The sequence below is a fragment of the Primulina tabacum genome, chromosome 9, assembly GCF_025594145.1.
Source record: "Primulina tabacum isolate GXHZ01 chromosome 9, ASM2559414v2, whole genome shotgun sequence".
Classification (NCBI taxonomy): Eukaryota; Viridiplantae; Streptophyta; class Magnoliopsida; order Lamiales; family Gesneriaceae; genus Primulina; species Primulina tabacum.
Window position 1 is genome coordinate 29,880,832 of NC_134558.1, and position 21,525 is coordinate 29,902,356.

The 21,525-nt window shown below is 35.0% G+C and overlaps 2 protein-coding genes across 3 annotated transcripts; one reads left to right on the plus strand and one right to left on the minus strand.

The window, feature by feature from the left end:
• Nucleotides 1–3,537: 3,537 nt before the first annotated feature.
• Nucleotides 3,538–4,489, minus strand: LOC142504374 (uncharacterized). The gene is made up of 2 exons (XM_075617250.1): nucleotides 4,337–4,489; nucleotides 3,538–3,897 (listed from the first exon to the last, which is right to left on the minus strand). The coding sequence occupies exons 1-2, from the start codon at nucleotides 4,487–4,489 to the stop codon at nucleotides 3,538–3,540; spliced, it is 513 nt and encodes a 170-aa protein (XP_075473365.1).
• A 13,295-nt stretch (nucleotides 4,490–17,784) lies between these two features.
• Nucleotides 17,785–21,382, plus strand: LOC142555146 (actin-depolymerizing factor 3). 2 transcript variants are annotated; one of them, XM_075665851.1, is made up of 4 exons: nucleotides 17,804–17,925; nucleotides 18,369–18,402; nucleotides 20,451–20,716; nucleotides 20,820–21,382. In XM_075665851.1, exons 2-4 carry the CDS (start codon nucleotides 18,394–18,396, stop codon nucleotides 20,968–20,970), a joined length of 426 nt encoding a protein of 141 aa, XP_075521966.1. In that variant the 5' UTR covers nucleotides 17,804–17,925; nucleotides 18,369–18,393; the 3' UTR covers nucleotides 20,971–21,382. The 2 variants fall into 2 exon arrangements, with proteins under 2 accessions (XP_075521967.1, XP_075521966.1); XM_075665852.1 differs by lacking the exon at nucleotides 18,369–18,402 and having other exon boundaries at nucleotides 17,785–17,925.
• The last annotated feature ends 143 nt before the right edge of the window (nucleotides 21,383–21,525 follow it).

A 21,525-nucleotide genomic window follows, 5' to 3' on the forward strand; every position in this document is an offset into this window, starting at 1 on the left:
AAAAAACTAAACAAACACTAATAAAAGTAAAATCAAAAGAAAAATAAGAAAATCTCAATGTAAAAGATGTGATTCTCGATGAATTTGGATTCATCTATCTCTTTAGATATTCAAAATTTAGTTGTCAAAAGTCTACTCATGAATTTGTCAAAAACTTGTGTAAGACGGTCTCACGGGTCGTATTTGTGAGACGGATCTCTTATTTAGGTCATCCATGAAAAATTATTACTTTTTATGCTAAGAGTATTACTTTTTATTGTGAATATCGGTAGAGTTGACCCGTCTCACAGATAAAGATTCGTGAGACCGTCTCACAAGAGACATACTCCATGAATTTTGGGTTTTTCAAAATTTATATTCCCATGAAAAAATATCCAAAAATATAGACAAAATCGAGTTCCAATAGGTGAGGATCTGAAATTATAATTTTTCCCTTTTTTTTCGCGATTTTGCAAATTTTTCAGAATTCGCAAACCACAACGTATTGTTGCTTATGTTGGGCAGAAACCTTCTCTTAAGCTTTTCTTTAACCTGTGCCCAGATGTATGCTCATGTATGTTATATTATCAACTCGTGCTCATACTCACACTAGTGTGGGTTGTAAGTATGTTAGAAATAACTTTTTGGCTTCAAAATCTTTCCACCCATGGACAAATGCACGTACACATGGGTTTTTTCTTGGTCTTTAGCTCAACTTTAATAAGTAACTCTCCAGATTTTCTGGCACTTCTCGAGGGCTTTGCTTAAATATGTATCATCCAGTTGTTGACTAATGGATCGGTTCGGACATCTTTGAAGGTGCTTCAAACACAATATTCTCAATTAGCTGTAATAGCTCGTGTTCTAAGAATGTAAACACCGATGAATTAGATCGAGTTTGGTTTTAAACCAAGTGGAAAATATTTGAAATAATACTTTGTTAAGTAAGCTAATCAGTTTAAAACTTTTAACTTGTGTAAACTAAATAACTGAAATAAGGGGGATCAGTTCTTGCATATATCAGTTCAGTTATGGTGAGAACTGAACTGATAATAGCTTGAACTGATCAAATCAGTTTTAAAACAAAAGTTAAGCAGTTAAATACACAAGATATGTTTATGGATGTACGGAGACTTCAACTGCTCCTACGTCACCCATTCTACCATCTCGGGTAGGTTTCACTAGAAGATTTTGATTTATACAAAGATTTGAACAAACTCACTCAGCTTAGGACTTACCCTACTACGTAATTGAACTCCTAGTCTAAACTGAAGGCAGCACCTTCCAGCCAACAATTTTTTAACATCTATGTGTCAAAGACTATATACACAAGTTTTACGTCTTTGTGCAAGACTCACTCAGCTAGTCAATAAGCTCAGCTCTCTGTATATGTGAGTGATTGTGTCTGTGCGTGTGTGAGAACTGAACTATGAATACAATATGAAGGTGTTATCACACACTGAGAATTTTGCTCTATACTAAGCAGTTGACATGCTCTTTTTCTCTTTTGATCTTCACAGACTTCTTGTTGTTGTCTTCACTGATCTTCATCTTCTATTTATAGACGCGAAGCTTGATTGTACAGTGAGACTTAATTATTGTATCCGTTGAATTTTGAACTGTTCCTCTATATTTGTCTTGTACTTTTCGATAACCATTCTGGAACGTTTTGGTTTGAGCCTTGGATAGCTTGCGCGGGTTCATCACCTTCTTCGTTAGACCAATTTGTCACGTTACACCCCTCATCTTCAACAACCATGTTGTGCAAAATAATGCATGTTAACATAATATATTTTAATTTTTTTATGTACCAATAACGAGCTGGACCTCTAACAATCGCTCATCTAGATTGGAGCACTCCAAATGCCCGTTCAACATCTTTTCTTGCAAACTTTTGTCTTTCCTTAAACAACCTCCTTTTAGGATCCTCCGGACAAGGAAAAGCCTTCACGAAAGTAGCTCATTCCGGATATATTTCATCTCTTAGATAATAACCCTTTGTATAATGAGTGTCATTAACTGTGAAATTGATCTCCGGGGCATTTCCTTGCAAGATATTGTTGAATATGGGAGATTCATAAAACACATTAAAATCATTACGTGAACCAGTGACCCCCGAAGAATGCGTGCCATAGCTACAAGTCTTGAGATGAGACCGCTTCAAGTACGATTGTCGATGACCCATGGCCTCTTTTAAAATGCACTTTTCAAGCAACTGGACAATTTTTTCACTACCAGTGCATACAATCAAGGCTACCCAACATTCCAGGGAATTTGTGTCTCTCTTCATGCATTTGAAGAAAACGTTGAATATCATCAGCATTCGGCCTTCTCAAGTATCTATCACCAAATAATTGAACAACATTTTGGCAGAATTTGAAAAGACACTTGATGGTAGTTGATTCATCCATACGTAGGTACTCATCAAGATGGTCAGTAGGGACTCCATAAGACAATTGACATATAGCATTTGTGCACTTTTGTAGTGGTGATAATCATTTCCTTCTAGCAGCATCGTTCCTCAATTGAAAATACATTGAATGAGCCTCATGTGCATTCACAATGTGAAGGAATAACTCTCTTCGCATCCGAAATCTTCTTCGAAATATATGATCTTGATACACTGTGTTCGTGGAAAAATAATCATTGATGAGCCGCAAGTGACCGGCTTCACGATTTCTTTGGATGAACCTTCTTCTTCGTCGCATCTCGTTATTACTTTGAGAAGCTTCATGTATTTTTCTACTTAGTTCAAGCATGCATAACATCATTTCTTCTCCTGGATCATAAATTTCGTCATTAGCTTCAACTGTACTTTGTCTTCGCTTGTTAGGCTAGAACTAAAGCTCGAGTTGCTCGAATAATGAGACATTTGTATATAAATTAGGATTCAAGAAATAAATATTGAAGCTGCAACTGAAAATATGAGAATGGTAGAGAATATATATTGAGTGTGATTGATGAGCATAAATGTGTTGGATTAATGAATAAATTTGTAGAAATTGATCCGTATTTATAGTGATTTTTTTATTATTTTATTTAACTAGGCGTTATAGTTTTTATTTTGTAATATTTTATAATAACTAGCCTTTATATTTTTATTTTATAATAACTAGCCGTTTGGTTTAATTAAATTAGATATTGGAGAATAAAATTTTATTTAAATCAAATTATTTAAAAATTTTATAAACACTAGTGAAAGTATGTGTTGTAGGTTTGAGAAAATTTATTAAAAAAATTTATAAACACTAATGTAACTAGCCCGTCAGATTCAATGTTTACAAAAACGCAAATTCAACACCAATCTCTTAAAAAAACACCAAAATATATTAAATACAGGCACATTGTAGGATAATTTATTTATTGAAAAGAGAATTACATCAATTGAAAATTACATATTCCATTTATCTCTAATTTGGTCACACAGATGTTCATGAATGATAAGCTTTTCCGGCGTCATTTGTGAAGTGTATTTCGAAAGGATTTCGTATTCATTAAGCAAATATTTGCTCTTTTTAGCTTCAGATTTGTTCAAAGCCGCTTTTGCTTCTATCTCCTCTAATGATAATTCTTTTTGTTTCCATTCAGATTCGTTTTTTTTATGTCTGTATACTGAGCAAAACTTTCAAACATACTGTCGTGTCTTGTTTTCATTTCCTCCATCGATGATTTTGCTTTGTTTTTCCCTTTTCTTTTTGCGGCCTTTTGACCAATTGGACGAATTTCTTCTTCGTTTATATCTAAATCAACACTCACATCTTTGTTCGATGAGGTGTTGCTAGCCCCCGACTCTGAGACTCTCGCTTTCTTTGTACCAACCAAGTGATCATCGGACTGTGGAGCAAACATGGGACGTGTTTTCATGATTCTCCACACATGCTCCAGATTAAATGTAACACCATTATTTTTATCATGATACTTTTCATATGCAAGCCTCAATATGTACTCATCACTATGGCCGCTTCGATAAGTATTGTAAACACTATTATAACTAGTGCAACGACACACGCGTTGCGTGCTTGTATAATATTTTTTATAATTCATTTGATTTATATTTAAATGCGAATCAAAATATAATTATAAGAAATAGTGAGGGACTACACTGTAATTTTGATATATAAATTAAAAAATAAATTGAAAAATAAAAGAATAAAAAAATGAAATCGGTAAGAATTGAACATATAACCTAAACTCAAATAACAATGATTCTATCCACTGAACTATATATAACTTACAATAAAATTTTAACATTTTATTAATATATATAATTAATAAAACAGACCATGACGTCAAAGTTAGTTACTCTAAGTGCCTCAAACTTAATAAAGTAGTATAGATTTGCGTTGAAGTGATTTACCTTTTTTTGGACTGTATTGTGCCAGTGAGATCGAATCACGTTTAAAGCTCTTCGACATGAACCAACGGGATGATTGTCATTGTAGTAGCTTGCAACACGGCTCCAGAAATCATTCATCTTCTGATCATTGTCGATGATCGGGTCATCACTCATTGTGACATGCAATTTCGCTTGGAGCTCGTCTTCCTCCTTTTTCCATATTATTCGCTTATTTGTACAATCGTACCCTCAACATCTATATCAACATGTTGCACATTTTCGAGATCAACTCGTTTTTCAAGTTCGGACAATTGAGTCTCTGGGACAAACGTAGGAGTTGGCGGTTCGTTTTCGATTGGCACAACGGTTGATTGTGGATTATATGATCCATAAGAATAAGGCGACATGAAATCTGGGTTGCCCATATTTTGTCAATATTTAGGTGTAGGCGGTGGATATGGAGCTCGGGAGGCGAAATTTGGATGATTCGAAGGATTTTCATAACCTTGGAAATTCGAAACAAACGGCCAATTTGGAAAGTGTGGTGGATATTGTGTAGAAGAAATAAATCGAGGTTGATTTTGTGATTTGTGACTATTGTCACCCATTTGGATAAAATTAGGATTCAATAAATAAATGTTGAAAATGAAATTGAGAATATAAGAAGGTATAGAAGAGATATTGAGTGTGATTGCTAAAGAGAAATGTGGCTGTAAACGAATCGAATCGAATCGAATTTTATGAAATTTTCAGTATTCGAGCTCGAGCTCGAATTCGAATAAACATATTCGAAGCTCGATTCGAAACTCGAACTTTTATTATTTTCGATTCGAACTCGATTCGAACTGAGGCTTGAATTCAGACTCGAATAATATTATATATAATATTATATATATATACACTTAATAATATTATATATATACTTAATAATATTTTATTTATTTTTTAAATATAATGCTAAAGTTCGCGAACAATCGAACAATATAATTTTAACTCGAATTCGATTCGAAAAATATTCGAACATGTTTGAGTTCGGCTCGAATTCGATAATTTCGAATTTGAACCAAATATTATTCGAACCGGCTCGAAAAGTTCGTGAACGTGTTCGGTTCGTTTACACCCCTAGTTGGGATGAATGTGTAGAAATTGATTAGTATTTATAGCGAACCGAACACGTTCACGAACTTTTCGAGCCGGTTCGAATAATATTTGGTTCGAATTCGAAATTATCGAAAAGAATAATATATATGTGTGTGTGTGTCTATATATATATATATATATATATATATATATATGGTGCATGAATATTATTTGGTGATTTTGACAATAAAATATATAAAATAGATTTGTTTTCTAAAATATTAAAATCATAAAAATATGAAATTTCGACAATAAAATGATCTTATAATATCGAACACATTAACATCTTAAATTGTTTAAAAATAAGTTTATCTAAATACTTTTACAATTTATTTATAAAATAAGACCTCACAGCTTATAAGATCATAAACAATTTATAAGATGTAAGAACTTACAAGTTATTTTAAATAAACATCCTCTGAGTCGTTATATATTGTGGTGAATAGTGAATATATATTTGATCTACAATTATATATTTTCGGGTAAATAAAAATAGGAATATTTAATTATTAAGTTTTACACATTATCAAGTAAATTAATTTTCTTTTGGTGGGTATTTAAATAGATAGAGTGGGCAAAAATCCGTGTAGGTTTTAATTATAAATTCTAATTAAAGAATTCAACATAGAGATTTGACTCTAGGTATTTATTTACTATTTGAACAATGGGTAATTCATTTTTTTTATTAATATAGCGTGACATTAATATAAATTAAAAATTAAAAATTATACCCTATATTATAAAAATAGTATAAAAAATTCAATCCTTCAAATTTTCATATAATTATTTTTCAAAACAAAATTTTGTTATTAACATAATCTAACACTTGATGGATAATATTGGGCATTGGCGGATGCTCGTGGAGGAGAAGCATCAATCAATGGCAGGCCCGCGAGGAAGAGTTCTATTTTATAGGCGTCATCTCTAAGTTTTTTCATTAATATAGGCATCATCTCTATTTGATTATTTTCATTTAAAAATTCCCAAATAAAATTCTTTAACATTATTGTTGTTTTAGTTTTCTCGTTACGCAACCATAAAAGTATCATTTGATACTATCCTCAAGTTTTTTAATTATCGTCGCTAAAATATATATCTATGATTCCAATATGGCTTTGAGTTAATCGTATTTCTCTTCGTTTCTGAAGGGAAATATTATTTTCGAATTTAATTGATATATTTCTTGACTTAAATTATTTCCTTAACAATATGTTTTCCTTGTTGCTTTGACTAAGTAAATATCTAATATGATTTTGCCTTTCTTAGATAATGAGATAATAACTCAAATATATTTGAAGATATGTTATTTATTGATAAGATATGATATTGGTGTTTAAAAAGAGTTTATTCCTAACAAAACTCTTACTTCACGTGTGCTATAGGTTTCCTTGTGGAGATAAAAGTATTCATCAGTAAGTAAGAGGTCAAGGACATTGGTGAACGGTGGCTTATATATCGATCATACATACATACACGAAGTGGAGATTTTCAGATCCAAATAATTCTCGAAGCCATTGCTGTTTAAGAGTGCTGATCGCGTGTTGCCTTGAATGTTGGGAACATCTGCAGGACAACATCCATAAATAAGTTGGCTGAAGATCGCTATCGTGGATTCCCTTTTGGCACCACGTTTTTGCTTTCTTGTTAACATTTTATTCTGGTTATTTGTTTTAGAAAGCTATTTATTTTCTCAACTTGTTGAGTAAATTGACTTTTGCTATAATCACTGGTGATATGTTTTTGTAAACAGTTTGGTTTTCTAGTGATTTATTTTTGCCATAAAGCACCACACAAGTATTTATACTTGTGCATATTTAATCTCGTCCATCTATTTATTTAAAGTAAATTTGTGTTACAAAATATAATATTCCGCTGTATGTTTTTCGAGATGTTGTAACATATGGCACAACACCTAATTTTGATAAAACACAAATTTATTATTTTACATCCTATTCTGATATTTTTATTGTTTGTGGTGTCTGTCGAACAATATAAGTTCTAACAAGTGGTATCAGAGCCTACTCTTGATATACTAAGTGCTGATTCTGGCTTTTGTTTTTGTTTGACAGGAAAAACTATTCAAATGGATCTATCACTCGCAAACACCGCACTTCGGCCACCAGTCTTAGATGGAACCAACTACGGTCTATGGAAGGTCAAAATCCGTTTTCATATAAAATCCATAGATGAGAGAGCATGACAAAGAGTTCTAAGCGGTTGGTCTCCACCAAGGAGAATAGACGAAGATGGTGACAGTCTAATCAAACCGGAAAGTGACTGGACAACTGATGAAGTGAAAATTTCAAATTACAACTCAAAGGCACTAAATGTCCATTTTCTCTTCAGTTGATACGAACATGTTCGGGCTTATTACTAATTGTGTCTCGGTCAAGGATACATGGGACATTCTACAAAGACACTGTGAAGGTTCTGAGAGTGTGCGATGAACAAGACTGAGGATGGTCACTTCCAAGTTCGAGATGATGAGGATGGAAGAATCTGAGAACATACTGGAATATGATCGTCGCCTACGGGAAATTACTAATGAGGCGTTCAGTCTTGGAGACCCCATCTCTAATGAACGATTAGTTAGTAAGGTTCTCCGTTCTTTGCCTGAAAGATTCGACATAAAAATCTGCGCAATAGATGAAGCTAAGGATACAACGCAAATGGCTTTGGAAGACCTTATCATTTCACTTCGGACTTTTGAGATGAACATAGACATGCAGAAGAAGGATAAAGGGAAAACAATTGCATTCCAAGCTTCAAATGACACCTACAATAACCTCCTTCGAATATCCCAAGAAGTCAATGAATCAGACCTTTATGGGGACTCTATCTCTTTTATCATAAAGAAATTCGGCCATTACTTGAAAAGAATCAGGGATAAGAAGAAGGATGCACAACCCTCAAAATTTCCAAGTCTTCCTGCACCTGAAAGACCACAAAGGTTTCCTGCCAAGCAACAATCTCAACCAAGGAATGAAGGCAGAGAACAATTTAACTCAAGGAAGTATGATTCAGTGCAGTGTAGAGAGTTCAAGGGGTTTGGACACTATACAAATGAATGTGCCAACAGATTACGAAAGAACAAAGGCTACAATGCATCTCTAAGCGATGAAGAATCTGATGAGGAGGAGAAATCCAATGATAAAGACAATCACACCTCCTTGACTGCATTATTGACAGAAAATCGCAGGCTGCAGGTGAATCCTTTAGGTGTTGCCACACCTGGCCGCAACATCTACAAAAAATCAGTGTGTTTGAAATCCACAACTTCTGAAAATTCGAGTGGAGATGATGAATCAGAAGCTGATGATGAAGCGATGACTCTTGAGGGTGTTCAAAAGCTTTATGAATAATTGTTTGAGGATTGGACCAAAGAAACAAGCTTAACTCCACTCTTGTAAAGGAAAACACTGATCTAAGAGTCGTGGTTGTCAAACTTGAAGTAATTCTGAGCAAAAAGGACTTAAAACTGGGAAAGACCAAAGAAGAACTTCAAAAGGCAACTGAAACCTTGTCCAAGTTTAATTCGAGCACATCAAAGCTCGAATCCATACTTTCGATGGGAAGAGATGACAAGAAGGGTCTAGGGTTCAAAGACAGTGTGCATGAAACTGGTGAATCTTCGAAATCCACTGTCTTTGTGAAAGGAAAAACTGAAACATTCACACCGCCACAACCTACACCTTCAACCAAAAGCTTTTCACCGAAAAGACAACCTACTGCACCTGTTCCTAAGAAAAGAAAACGAATGTATGTATGCCATTACTGCTTTAAGCCTGGACATATCAGGCCATATTGTTTTAAACTCAGGGACGACCGCATGAACCAAAAGTCAAGCCGGATGTTGCCTCAGATGTTGCACAACACTTTCCGCAACACCTCCAAGAATCGACCTACAGTAAGGCAGATGTGGGTACCAAAGGTAAAAATTCACTGCAATGTTGTTTATACTTCATTAAAAACTAACACTGCAGGTTACTGGTACTTCGATAGTGGAAGCTCACGCCATATGACAGGGTCAAGAGAATATCTCATCGATTATGTTGAACGAAAATGTGGCAAAGTAACCTATGGAGGGGGAGCTAAAGGAAAAATTGTTGGAAAAGGGAACTTTGAACGTCGAAGGACTATCAAAGCTCCACAATATGCTCTATGTTGAAGGACTAAACTCAAACTTGATAAGCATAAGTCAATTATGCGATGATAATTTGCTTGTTAAGTTTAATAAGCATGTGTGTGATGTTTTTGATGAATCTAACATATGCATCATGACAGGTACAAGGTCCTCGAACAATTCTACCAAATTGGTGAAAAACTGTCATGCAAACGTGCACAAATCACTGAACTTGACTTCTGGCATCAAAAACTCGGCCATGTTAACTTCAAAACCTCGAAGAATCTGAGTAAATACGAGGCAGTGCGAGGTATGCCCAATCTTTCATCTGGAATACCCTATGTGTGCGGTGAGTGTCAAAAAGGTAAACAGACTCGCGTGTCACACCCGGTGTTGGCAACATCTGGGACAACACGCTGTCTGGAGTTACTTCACATGGATCTTATGGGTCCTATGGAAGTCGAAAGCTTTGGAGGTAAGAAATATTCTTTCGTATGTGTGGATGATTTCTCACGGTTTTCATGGGTTAGTTTTATTAGGGAGAAATCAGATACCTTCAGTGTGTTTAAACAATTGGTCACAAGAATCACAAACTTTCATGGTTTGAAGGTAAGAAGAATCATGACTGACCATGGTAAGGAATTTGAGAATTCTTCATTCTCATCATTTTGTGACAGGAAAGGTATCTCACACGAGTTTTCGGCACCAAAAACTCAACAACAGAATGGAATTGCCGAACGGAAAAACAGAACACTTCAAGAAATGGCAAGGGTGATGCTGAACTCAAAGAATATCTCAAAGCGTTTTTGGGCAGAGGCTCTAAATACGGCTTGTCATATCTCGAACATAGTGTATTTGAGAAGTGGCTCAACCATGATATCTTATGAGATAATCATGGGAAATAAGCATAATCTCAAATATTTTCATATTTTTGGATTCATCTGTTACACTTTAAATGACAGGGATCAACTTGCTAAATTCGATTCAAAGAGTGCTAAGTGTCTGTTTTTAGGATATGCCACTAATAGTCGAGCCTATTGTATGTTTAATCTAAGAACAAGGACTATTATGGAATCAATTAATGTTTTTTTTTTTGATGATTGTGCAGATCTCAAGAAGAAAACTGCTGAGGATGACAGTTGATGGTCTTCTGGAAAGCCCGACCATACTGGAAAATGCAGGTGTTGCCCAAGATGTTGCAACACCTAGCACAACATGTGACACTGAAGTCACTGAAGTTGAGGACGAAGCAAATAGTGATGACGACACAGCAGATGATGGACAAAATATACCGACTAAGATTCAGAGAAATCGTCCATCATCTCAAATAATTGGAAGTGTGCAAGGTGAAGTCCAAACTCGAAAGAAAGAGAAAGTCGATTACCGAAAAATGACTGGACTTATATGCATGAGCTCGGCTTACTCACAGGTTAGATTTTTATGCTTTGTATCTCAATGTAAACCTAAAAATGTTGACGAAGCCTTAAAAGATGAGTTTTGGATCAATGCTATGCATGATGAGCTTGATGAATTCATTCGAAATGATGTTTGGGATCTAGTTCCACCTCCTGACCACGTCAATACAATTGGAACTAGATGGATTTTTAAAAATAAAACTGATGAGTCAGTGAACATCATTCGAAACAAAACAAGGTTGGTTGCTCAAGGGTACACACAGATTGAGGGGGTTGATTTTGATGAGACCTTCGCTCTTGTTGCCCGCATTGAGTCAATCCGGCTTCTGCTAGCCATTGCATGCTACATGAAAATCAAATTATTTCAAATGGACGTCAAAAGTGCATTCTTGAATGGTACCTTGAAGATCCACATAATTTGAATCATGTGTACGAGTTGAAAAATGCCCTCTATGGTTTGAAGCAAGTACCACGTGCATGGTATGACAGATTAACAGAATATCTTCTTGAAATTGGCTTCAAACGAGGTGATGTATACAATAGCCTTTTTATTCAGAAATCCAAAGGTGAAATTCTTATTTGTCAAGTTTATATTGATGATATAATCTTTGGCTCCTCATCTCAAAAGCATGCTGATAATTTTGTTGAGTGCATGTCAGCCACATTCGAAATGAGCATGGTTGGTGAGCTAAGTTTCATTTTGGTTTGCAAATCAAACAAATGCATGATGGCATCTTTTTGTGTCAAAGTAAGTATGCTAAAAACTTGATAAAGAAATTTGCTAATGAAAACACCAAGCACATGAAGACACCTATGGGTTCAAATGAAAAATTATCCAAAGATGTTGCTGCCGAAAATGTTGACAACACTTATACCGCAGCATCATAGGAAGTCTCCTGTACTTAACTGCTAGCCGCCATGACTTAATGTCTAGTGTTTGCATGTGTGCTAGATACCAATCTAATCCTAAGATTTCTCATTTAAAAGCCGTAAAATGCATTCTACGATACATAGCCTGAACAATTGACTTAGGATTATGGTATACTCACGACACCAACTCGAATTTAGTAGGGTTCTTAGATGTTGACTGGGCAGGGGATTTGGATGATAGAAAAAGTACCTCTGGAGGCTGTTTTTATCTTGGGAATAACTTGATATCATGGCATAGTAGAAAACAGAACTGTGTTTCACTTTCAACTGCTGAATCTGAATATGTGGCAGCTGGAAGTGGTTGCACTCAACTTTTGTGGATGAATCAAATGATAGAAGATTATGGACTTAAGAGTGAACCCTTAGTGGTGTACTGTGACAATTCTAGTGCAATAAACATTTCAAAAAATCTAGTACAACACTCTCGAACTAAACACATTGACATTCGTCATCACTTTATTTGAGATCTAGTAGAGAAAGGATTGATTCGAATGAAATTTGTTGATACAAATAACCAATTGGCTGACATATTCACAAAAGCATTAGACTTTGAGAGGTTCTCCAACTTGAGGAAATCTCTCAGCATGTGTTCTACTTGATCATTCATAGATGTTGTCTCAGATGCTACAACATCTCGGACAACACCTAACATGCATGTGCATTTTTAAGCATCAGACATTCTGCATTTTCATACATACTGTGATATGTTGTTTTGAAACTGTGTAGCATAGTTTTCTGATGCACTCACAATTCCTTGTTACATTCTAAAAATTTCACACCTATACATGTGAACTTTGTCACTAAAGATTTCAAGAATGGTCACTTATATCTAATCAATGTGACAAGTAACCCGAGAGACTAAGGTATAATTTTTAATATTGTTGGGTTGTGATCAGAAGAAAAGATGGAAAAAAGCTACCTAAAGTAGTCCAATGAATGCTGGACTCTAAGTGTGGGAGCTATCCCTTCTAAATATTAACACAGAAATAGAAGAAAATGAAAAAGCTACCTAATGGAGTCCATTGAAGACTGTTCTTCTAGTGTGGGGGCTACCACTTTTATGATCAGAAAATAGTTAAGTTCCTAAGTGTGAGGAAAAATAAAAATTATTTTCAGGAATTGGACGTGTTGATGAAGATGTTGCCAACATTTGTGACACCACCTCATCTGTAAACATATCTCATATTTGTTTCATGTTTCTATTTTTGTTACATTCTGTTATTAGGCATAAATAGGTCATGCATAAACATATCATCGTGAATATTGCTGTGCCAAAAGGACATGAGTATTTCAACAAAGTAAAACGCGATGAAATTCCAGACTTTGCAACAATTTCTAATCTATGTGATTTTTGATGTCCAGTGGTGCAAAAATTCGATGTGGAGTTATCTCTGGATTTTTGAAATAATTTTGTGCGAAAATCATTTCAGTAATTGCCTGTAATGTTTAATGGCTATTTTTTCGTTCTTTTTTTTACCGTTAGACTAAATCAGTTACCAAATGTGTTGTTACCGCTGCACTGTTCTTTTATACTTATCCTCATTATTTACACCGTCAATTCGTCATTTTCTTCATAATTGCCTCTCGGATTTTCGTATTTTCCTCTCGCAATCTACCTCTATGTTTATTTTTCTGCACTCTTTGTCTTTCCCACTTTAATCTTCACACAATACCACAAATTTAAATGGCAGGGAAAGGGTTTGATCCCCATGACATTCGGAGTGAAATGGGACACACAGAAGATGTTGCCCCTAAAGAGACAACATCTGCTACAACACCCACAGTCGAACCGCCTCTACCATTGGTACTTGCTGTTGAAGAAGCCGTGCCCTTGGAAGTAATTGCCCCAGATGAGCCTGGGAATGAAATTGATCTTGATAATCCACCGGATTTTGCTGTTGTCAATAAGGCGTGCCCAACTACATCCAAGCAGTTTCGTCACAAAGGAGAAGGGCCGAGTCGACCATCTCTTGTTGACCAAGAGAATACTTCGGGAGATGACTCGGATGATGCGAATTACGAATTTGTGGTTCGCAAGAAAACTGTCACTCCACCGAAGGACAGTAGTACCTCCTCCAGCGAAGCCACTGAATCCAATGAGGAAGCACTCCCTGTTCCTCCACGACAGCCCTCACCCACCAGAGAGGAGAAAATCACGTTGGCCCAGTTTATGGCAAACTTGAAAAATCAAAAAGCTGAAACTTCTGCTGTTCCTGTGAATTTCCAGGAATCTGAAAGTTCTACTGAATCCAGCAGTTCTCCTGATAACCCTGCTGAGGTAAATGACATCCCTGAAGAACACGAGCCTCTGGAAAAGGATGTTGCTGAGGATGTTGTCCACACTGAGGACAACACCGACCTCAGTGATTATGAATTGGACACTACATTCTCTACCAAATTCTACACTGAGCATGCAGTTACTCAGTGGCACCTTTATGCCCATCGTGAATTCATTGAAGAAAGGAACATTGATACGGATGCCTTTGACAGACAGAACTTGATCGCCTTCCTCAAGCAAGCCCAGCTTCTCTCAACTGTCTCTGCGGTTACACCTTTCTGCCAGAAACCTGTTCTGGAGTTCTATGCAAACCTATCACCCGGGGTAAGTGATGCGAGGTCAGATAAATATGGGAAAGTATTTGTTCGTAACCAAATTTTTGATTTCAATCATGCTGCTGTCAATCTGCATTACAATACACCAACTGATTCCGAAGACGGACTCCTTCCTGACATCCATGAAGTCACCTCCACTCTCACTGGGGGTCTTCTTACTCATTTCCCAGCACATCCGCAGAAGCTATCAGCTGCCAAGTTAACATCTTTTTACTCAGTATTACACAAGCTGGCTATTCGAAACTGGACACCCTCGACGAATTCCACCATTGTGACGAAACATCAGGCGTTCGTACTGCACTCCATTGGGACAGTGGAGTGTTCAATTTTGGGAATCTTGTTTTCCAGACAGTTCTTCAATATGCCGAAGGAGGACTCAAAGCTTCGAAGCTACCATTTCCATCATTGATCTATGGAATGCTTGTCTCTCAAGGTTTTATTAGAGACATTGATGATCAACTATCCACCACCAGTGATACACTCAAGATTGCTCCTGCATTCTTCAAGGGCAATCGCCGAATTGATCTACCGTGGAGTGCATCTTCTAGTGCACCACCTGCTACGGAGCCACCACCAAGCCCTCCTGCTCCTTCCCAGCCTACTGGCTATATCATGATCTCGGTTCCGGAAGCCAAAGCTCACGTTGCTCACGCCTTGGCAAAGGTGGAGCAAGCCAGGGCTGCTATTGATCAGGCTATGGCTACGGTGGAGCAAGCCAATGCGGATATTGCTTATTATCAGGCTGTGGCTACCAACTTTTGGCTTCTCCTGGAGGTCGTCAGTCTTTCCCGGACAAAAAGGGGGAGATGGAGATGATCAAACCCCAGCTGGTTCATCAGGGACCAAGGATGATCAAAAGGATGATACGGATGATGAAGAGGAGGATGATTGATTGTGTTCTTGGTTTTGAATATGTTCTTGGTTCTGTCTCTAGTTCTTTTAATATTTAGTTATTTTTTTTGTGTGGTTAGGCCCTTTAGTGTGTTATTATGTTCGGATGCAAATAACAAAAGTCTGTGCAGGTGTTGTTCCGAATGTTTCCAACTCCACTAACAACACCCTTGCTAACAATATTTTATTCAGGGGGAGAGAAAGTCTTTAACTCAGGGGGAGTTGATGGGGGAGTTGACTTGAACTAAACAAGGATAAATGTGTTTGATCTCATTTTGTCCAAGAAAGGCAAAAAGGGGGAGATTGAAGGGAAATATTATTTCCGAATTTAATTGATAATTTCTTGACTTAAATTATTTCCTTAACAACATGTTTTCCTTGTTTTTTTGACTAAGTAAATATCTAATATGATTTTGTCTTTCTTAGATAATGAGATAATCACTCAAATATATTTGAAGATATGTTATTTATTGATAAGATATGATATTGGCGTTTAAAAAGATTTTATTCCTAATAAAACTCTTATTTTCCATATGCTATAGGTTTCCTTGTAGTGATAAAAGTATTCATCAGTAAATAAGAGGTCAAGGACATTGGTGAACGGTGGCTTATATATCGATCATACATACATACACGAAGTGGAGATTTTCAGATCCAAATAATTCTCGAAGCCGTTGCTGTTTAAGAGTGCTGATCGCGTGTTGCTTTGAATGTTGGGAACATCTGCAGACAACATCCATAAATAAGTTGGCTGAAGATTGTTATCGTGGATTCCCTTTTGGCATCATGTTTTTGCTTTCTTGTTAACATTTTATTTTGGTTATTTGTTTTAGAAAGCTATTTATTTTCTCAACTTGTTGAGGAAATTGACTTTTGCTATAATCACTGGTGATATGTTTTTGTAAACAGTTTGGTTTTCTAGTGATTTATTTTTGCCATAAAGCACCGCACAAGTATTATACTTGTACATATTTAATCTCGTCCATCTATTTATTTAAAGTCAATTTGTGTTACAAAATATAATATTCCGCTGCATGTTTTCCGAGATGTTGTAACATCTGGCACAACACCTAATTCTGATAAAACACAAATTTACTATTTTACATCATATTCTGATATTTTTATTGTTTGTGATATCTGTCGAACAATATAAGTTCTAACAGTTTCTTCTATCTTTTTTGCTACACAAATAAAATGTTTTGGTGTAACTGATTATCGATTATATGTAACAAATTTTTTTAAAATTTCTCAAATCTATTAAAGCTATAAATTATATAACTTAAAATTTTGGAATGCATTTGTAAATTAATATGTATATTCATTTCATTAACAAACCTAGCCAAATTGACAACATAAGTGACCAATTCATAAATTCAGTCTTTAAAATTACACGAGACTTTGAATTTCTTTAAATAACTATTTATTGTCTTATCAAGTATAAAAATCCAACAAAAATAATTTTTTAAAAAATTGTCATTTGTTGGGCATAATCCAAAACAAAACATAAACATAATGAAAGTTTTCTAACAAAAAATTCCTTAACGAATTCTCGATGTCAATTTTTAATATTAATAAAAAGTATAATGACGATATTTGACTACTTAAATCACTGATTATTGTGAGATCTAAAATGATGAAGAATTCTAGTTGTATACACAAATGTCAACAAATGGTTAAGAAAATCAAGTCCTTTTATCTTTAAATTACTGGGCTCATATAATAATATAATAAATATTGTTCTGAGCATGTATTTGAAGAAATATTACATAATAAATTTTTGGGACTCTCAGATTATGGAACTTTGCTGTTTATTACATAATAAACATTTTTGAAATGTGTTTGGGGTGGGTGAGGGTGAAGATTTTTCCGTTTATACGTCACGTTTCTCTCTTAAATAGAAGATGTTTGTATAGTTTTTGAATTTTGAAATAATTATTAACTTATTTTTGCTTATAACAATATATACGATTATATATGTATACAAAATTTTAAATTAAATCTAAAGATAAGATAATAACGTGAAGATAAATATTTTAATATAATAAAAAATAATAGTTAATATAATATTCCGATTTGATTGATAAATAATAATTTGTTTGAAAAACTGTTTGATCGGTTAAAACTGGTTCGACAGGTTCACATATTTTAATTTTTTAACAACGAATTCGATTTTTTTATTTAAAATTTATTTTTTATATTTAAATTTTTTTGGTTATATATATGATTATTTCGATTTTATTAAAAAATATTATTTTAATAATATTATATTTTATTTTGATATTCTATATTGTTTAGATTTTAAAATATTATTTTATATAATATAATGATTTTTTGATTTGATTTTCGATTTTACTTCATATCGATTAAACCATTTTTTATATATTCCCTAACTAAATCTCCTCCAAAACAGACGCGGCTTATTCAGCCCTAAATCCTTTCGTTTCAGGTTCTGTTGTCCGAATTCCCTCCATCTTCTCCGATCGAAGCTCGCAACGATGGTACATGTTCTTTCTCCTTGTTTTTACTTTTTTATTTCATTTATTTTTTTAAATTTTAATTAATATTTAACGGTGTTTACTCAGTCGGTTACTTTTAGTCTCCTTCTGATTTGCGATGTTCATGATCTGCTTAATTAGATGCCTGCAACTATGAATTTTTTTGTAATTGGTTTGATTTTTTTTATTTATCGAGATTTTCAGACCTGATTTGCTATTGTTTCATTAGTTTATGCTTGGATTCTGCGATGACTGAAGTTTGTGTTGATCGATCTTGGAATGGATTATTCTTATTAAGTTTAATGTTTATGGATTCTATTTTCAGCTGGAAAGTTGTTATTACTGCAAGAAAATGGTAATACTTTGGTAGCGAAATGATTTCGGTCTGGGCCTGAAATTGCTTATATCATAGATTTTGTAATTTATCTTGTCAAACTTTGTGGCAGTTTCAGAGAAAAGATGACGGTGTGAATGGAAGAGGTACACCTTACAATACCGAAAGCCATTAGAAACCTTAATTTAGGAACTTCACGTAATTGTCTTGTATAACAGAGTACCTTCAATTGTCTGAGTTCATTCAGGAAATGGGGCCTTGTACTATACTAAATCATACTGAAAATATTTTTAATATATTGACAAATGATCGAGATTTTCTAGCACTTTAATTTATAACAATTAAATATTTCCAAGCTGCTCGATATTGCAACAAATGTACGGGTCAAGTTTTAATAGAGTGTACCAAGTATGAGTATCGACTCACCGAGATTGATATGTGACAAATTTATCTCAAGTACAATTCTTTTGCTAACTAAAACTAAAAATGAATGAATTAAAAAACTAAATTGAAATTCAAATAAAGAGATGAAATGAATACAATATTAATAATTTAAATTAAAATAATAAACAAACAATCTTCAGGATCTCATTTCACTTATCTCTTAATCTTTTATGATGATTGGATTTTAATTCATAAGTCATACTTTTGACGAGATTTTATAATCTATCAATATACTTTGTCGAGCTATATTAATCTAATTAACAAAATGCAGTAAATTAGTGTCATTGTGTTATTTAACAACTGCAATTGCATTAACGAACCGTTCCTCTAGCTTTCATCTATTGGACTATGACTATCAACATTTATCCAACCTCATATGTTTATACAAGTTGTTGATCCATGGATTATGTTACCACATCATATTATAAAATCTTTTGTCGGTTTTAATTGTAACACATAAAAACACTTCGAATTTGATTATGATCCAAAAATGCAATAAAACACAATAACATAATCAAGTATGCTCAAGAATATAATCCAATCTTTAAATCCAATCACGACATAGATGTCTATGGGTAGGATCCCCTCAATCCTAACAAAAAGAAAGAGAAAATAAGCATAAAAGAGACAAACGAGTGTTTGCGGTTCTTGTCCTTCATGACTCCTCCCTTCTTTCACGTGTCTAGATTTCTCTCCTTGGCGGTTGATGACTGCGTCGTCTCCCCCTCAATCCTAGGTTTTATTTCTTTTTATGTTAATAGAGTCCGCAACTTCTTTCCTTCGTGGCCCTAACAAATCCGCGCAGATTTGTTTCTATCTCCGGGTCGTGCTGGGGCGGTAATTTTGACCGGCCTAGCGCGACTTGTTCTGTCCAGCCCCATGTTTCTTTAGTTTCGTGTTGGGGTGGTAATTTTTGACTGCCTAGCGCGACTTGTGCTGTCCAAGTATTAGGATTTCGTCCATTCGTGCTGGGTGATATTTTTGACTGCCCTAGCGCGACTTGTTTTGGCAAGTTCTGCATTCCGCCACCTCCGAGCCTCAACTTTGGCCACTTTTACAATTAATAAATTGACATGAGTAGTGACAAATATGCATAAACAATAAATAAACGTTAAAACAGGACTCGAAACAACATAAACAATGCAATAATGGACTCAACATGACATAGTTAAACACGTTAAATCGACACCTATCAACAAAAAAATCTCCTGATTAAAAAATAGTAAAAATCAATGAACGATGTCTTTGTAAAACATCTTATACCTCTTAAACAGTTAGGTCAGAAGATCTGAGTCAGGTAGTTGCCACACCTACCAAATGATCTGAGTCAGCTACCCAACCTACCAAATAGTATATAAGCCCCTTACGTTTATTGTTTATAAAGAGTTCTCGGTGGCAACCTTCCAGTAGTGTTGATACAGAGGAAATTTAAATTTAGTTGAAAAACCATTGTTCAACACAATTGCATCTAGTTTGGTGAACCAAAATTTCACAATTGTCCAGAATTAGTTCCTTCCAAGTTTTACTATGCAATAGTGAGTTTTGGTTTTCCCTTCCAAAATGTGTCTATTCTTTGTTTTTCTGTTTTGGTTTGTGAGAGTTCATCCTCTCTGTTTCATCTTACCGTTTTTCTCCATTTCCCCTTTGCCTTTACATCCACTTGTCCATATATTTGAATGGGAAATGTAAAGTTATTATGCTATCTAGATGTGAGGATAATGTTAAGATGAATCCTATTTTGTATACATAGGCTAATTCAGCATCCGGAATGGCAGTGCATGATGATTGCAAACTAAAATTTATGGAATTGAAAACTAAAAGGACACACCGCTTCATTGTCTATAAGATCGAGGAAAAGCAAAAACAGGTTATGGTGGAAAAGCTTGGTGAACCTGGTCAAAGTTATGATGACTTCATTACTTTCCTTCCTGCTGATGAGTGCAGATACGCGGTCTTTGACTTTGAATTTCTTACCAAAGAGAATGTCCCAAAGAGCAGGATTTTCTTTATTGCGTGGTAATTTTTCGTCCCTTTTCACATGATGAATGACAATCCCCAAGAATTTTATTCATTTTGTTATCTTACTTGTACCCATTCCTTGTCCTATATTCATGCCTAGGTCCCCTGATACTGCGAGGGTCCGTAACAAAATGATCTATGCTAGCTCCAAGGACAGGTTCAAGAGGGAATTAGATGGCATTCAGATAGAGCTTCAAGCAACCGATCCGTCTGAGATGGACCTTGAAGTCTTCAAAAGTCGTGCAAACTAAAGGCATCTCTAGGGTTGCAGTGAAGTATGATTTTACTTTACTCGGGAGCTGTTAATAGTTTGGGGAACTATGGAAACTGTCTAAGCTATGATATTGGTGTGTTGCTGAAGTTTTATTTTGTATTCTTGGCGTTACTCCAGAACCAATTCCGTGATTTTGATTTTATTTTGTGGGATTTATATTAGAAATGGTGGTTGGGGACGATATCAATCATTGGATTGGCGTCTATTTTTCAGAAATGTAATCTGACTTATTTATTGGCTTTCATCATTGCAGTTTGTCAAAAATGCAGTCTTTCTCGAATTTGCTTTTGGTTTTCTTGTTGTAAGTTGCTGATTGTATCCTCCAAACTGAATTAAGCCTCCTCATGTCATTGCTAATGTACAATTAAAAACTTTTATGTGTTTGTTGATGTCCTCGTATTCCACATGAGTTCGAATCTTGGTCGAAATCGGTAGTCCGACCTATGTGGTTATTAGGTTGACTTGAAACCTTGGTTCCCCATTTCTCAATTTACAAAAGTTTGCAGACAAACAGGATTATGAGACTGAAACA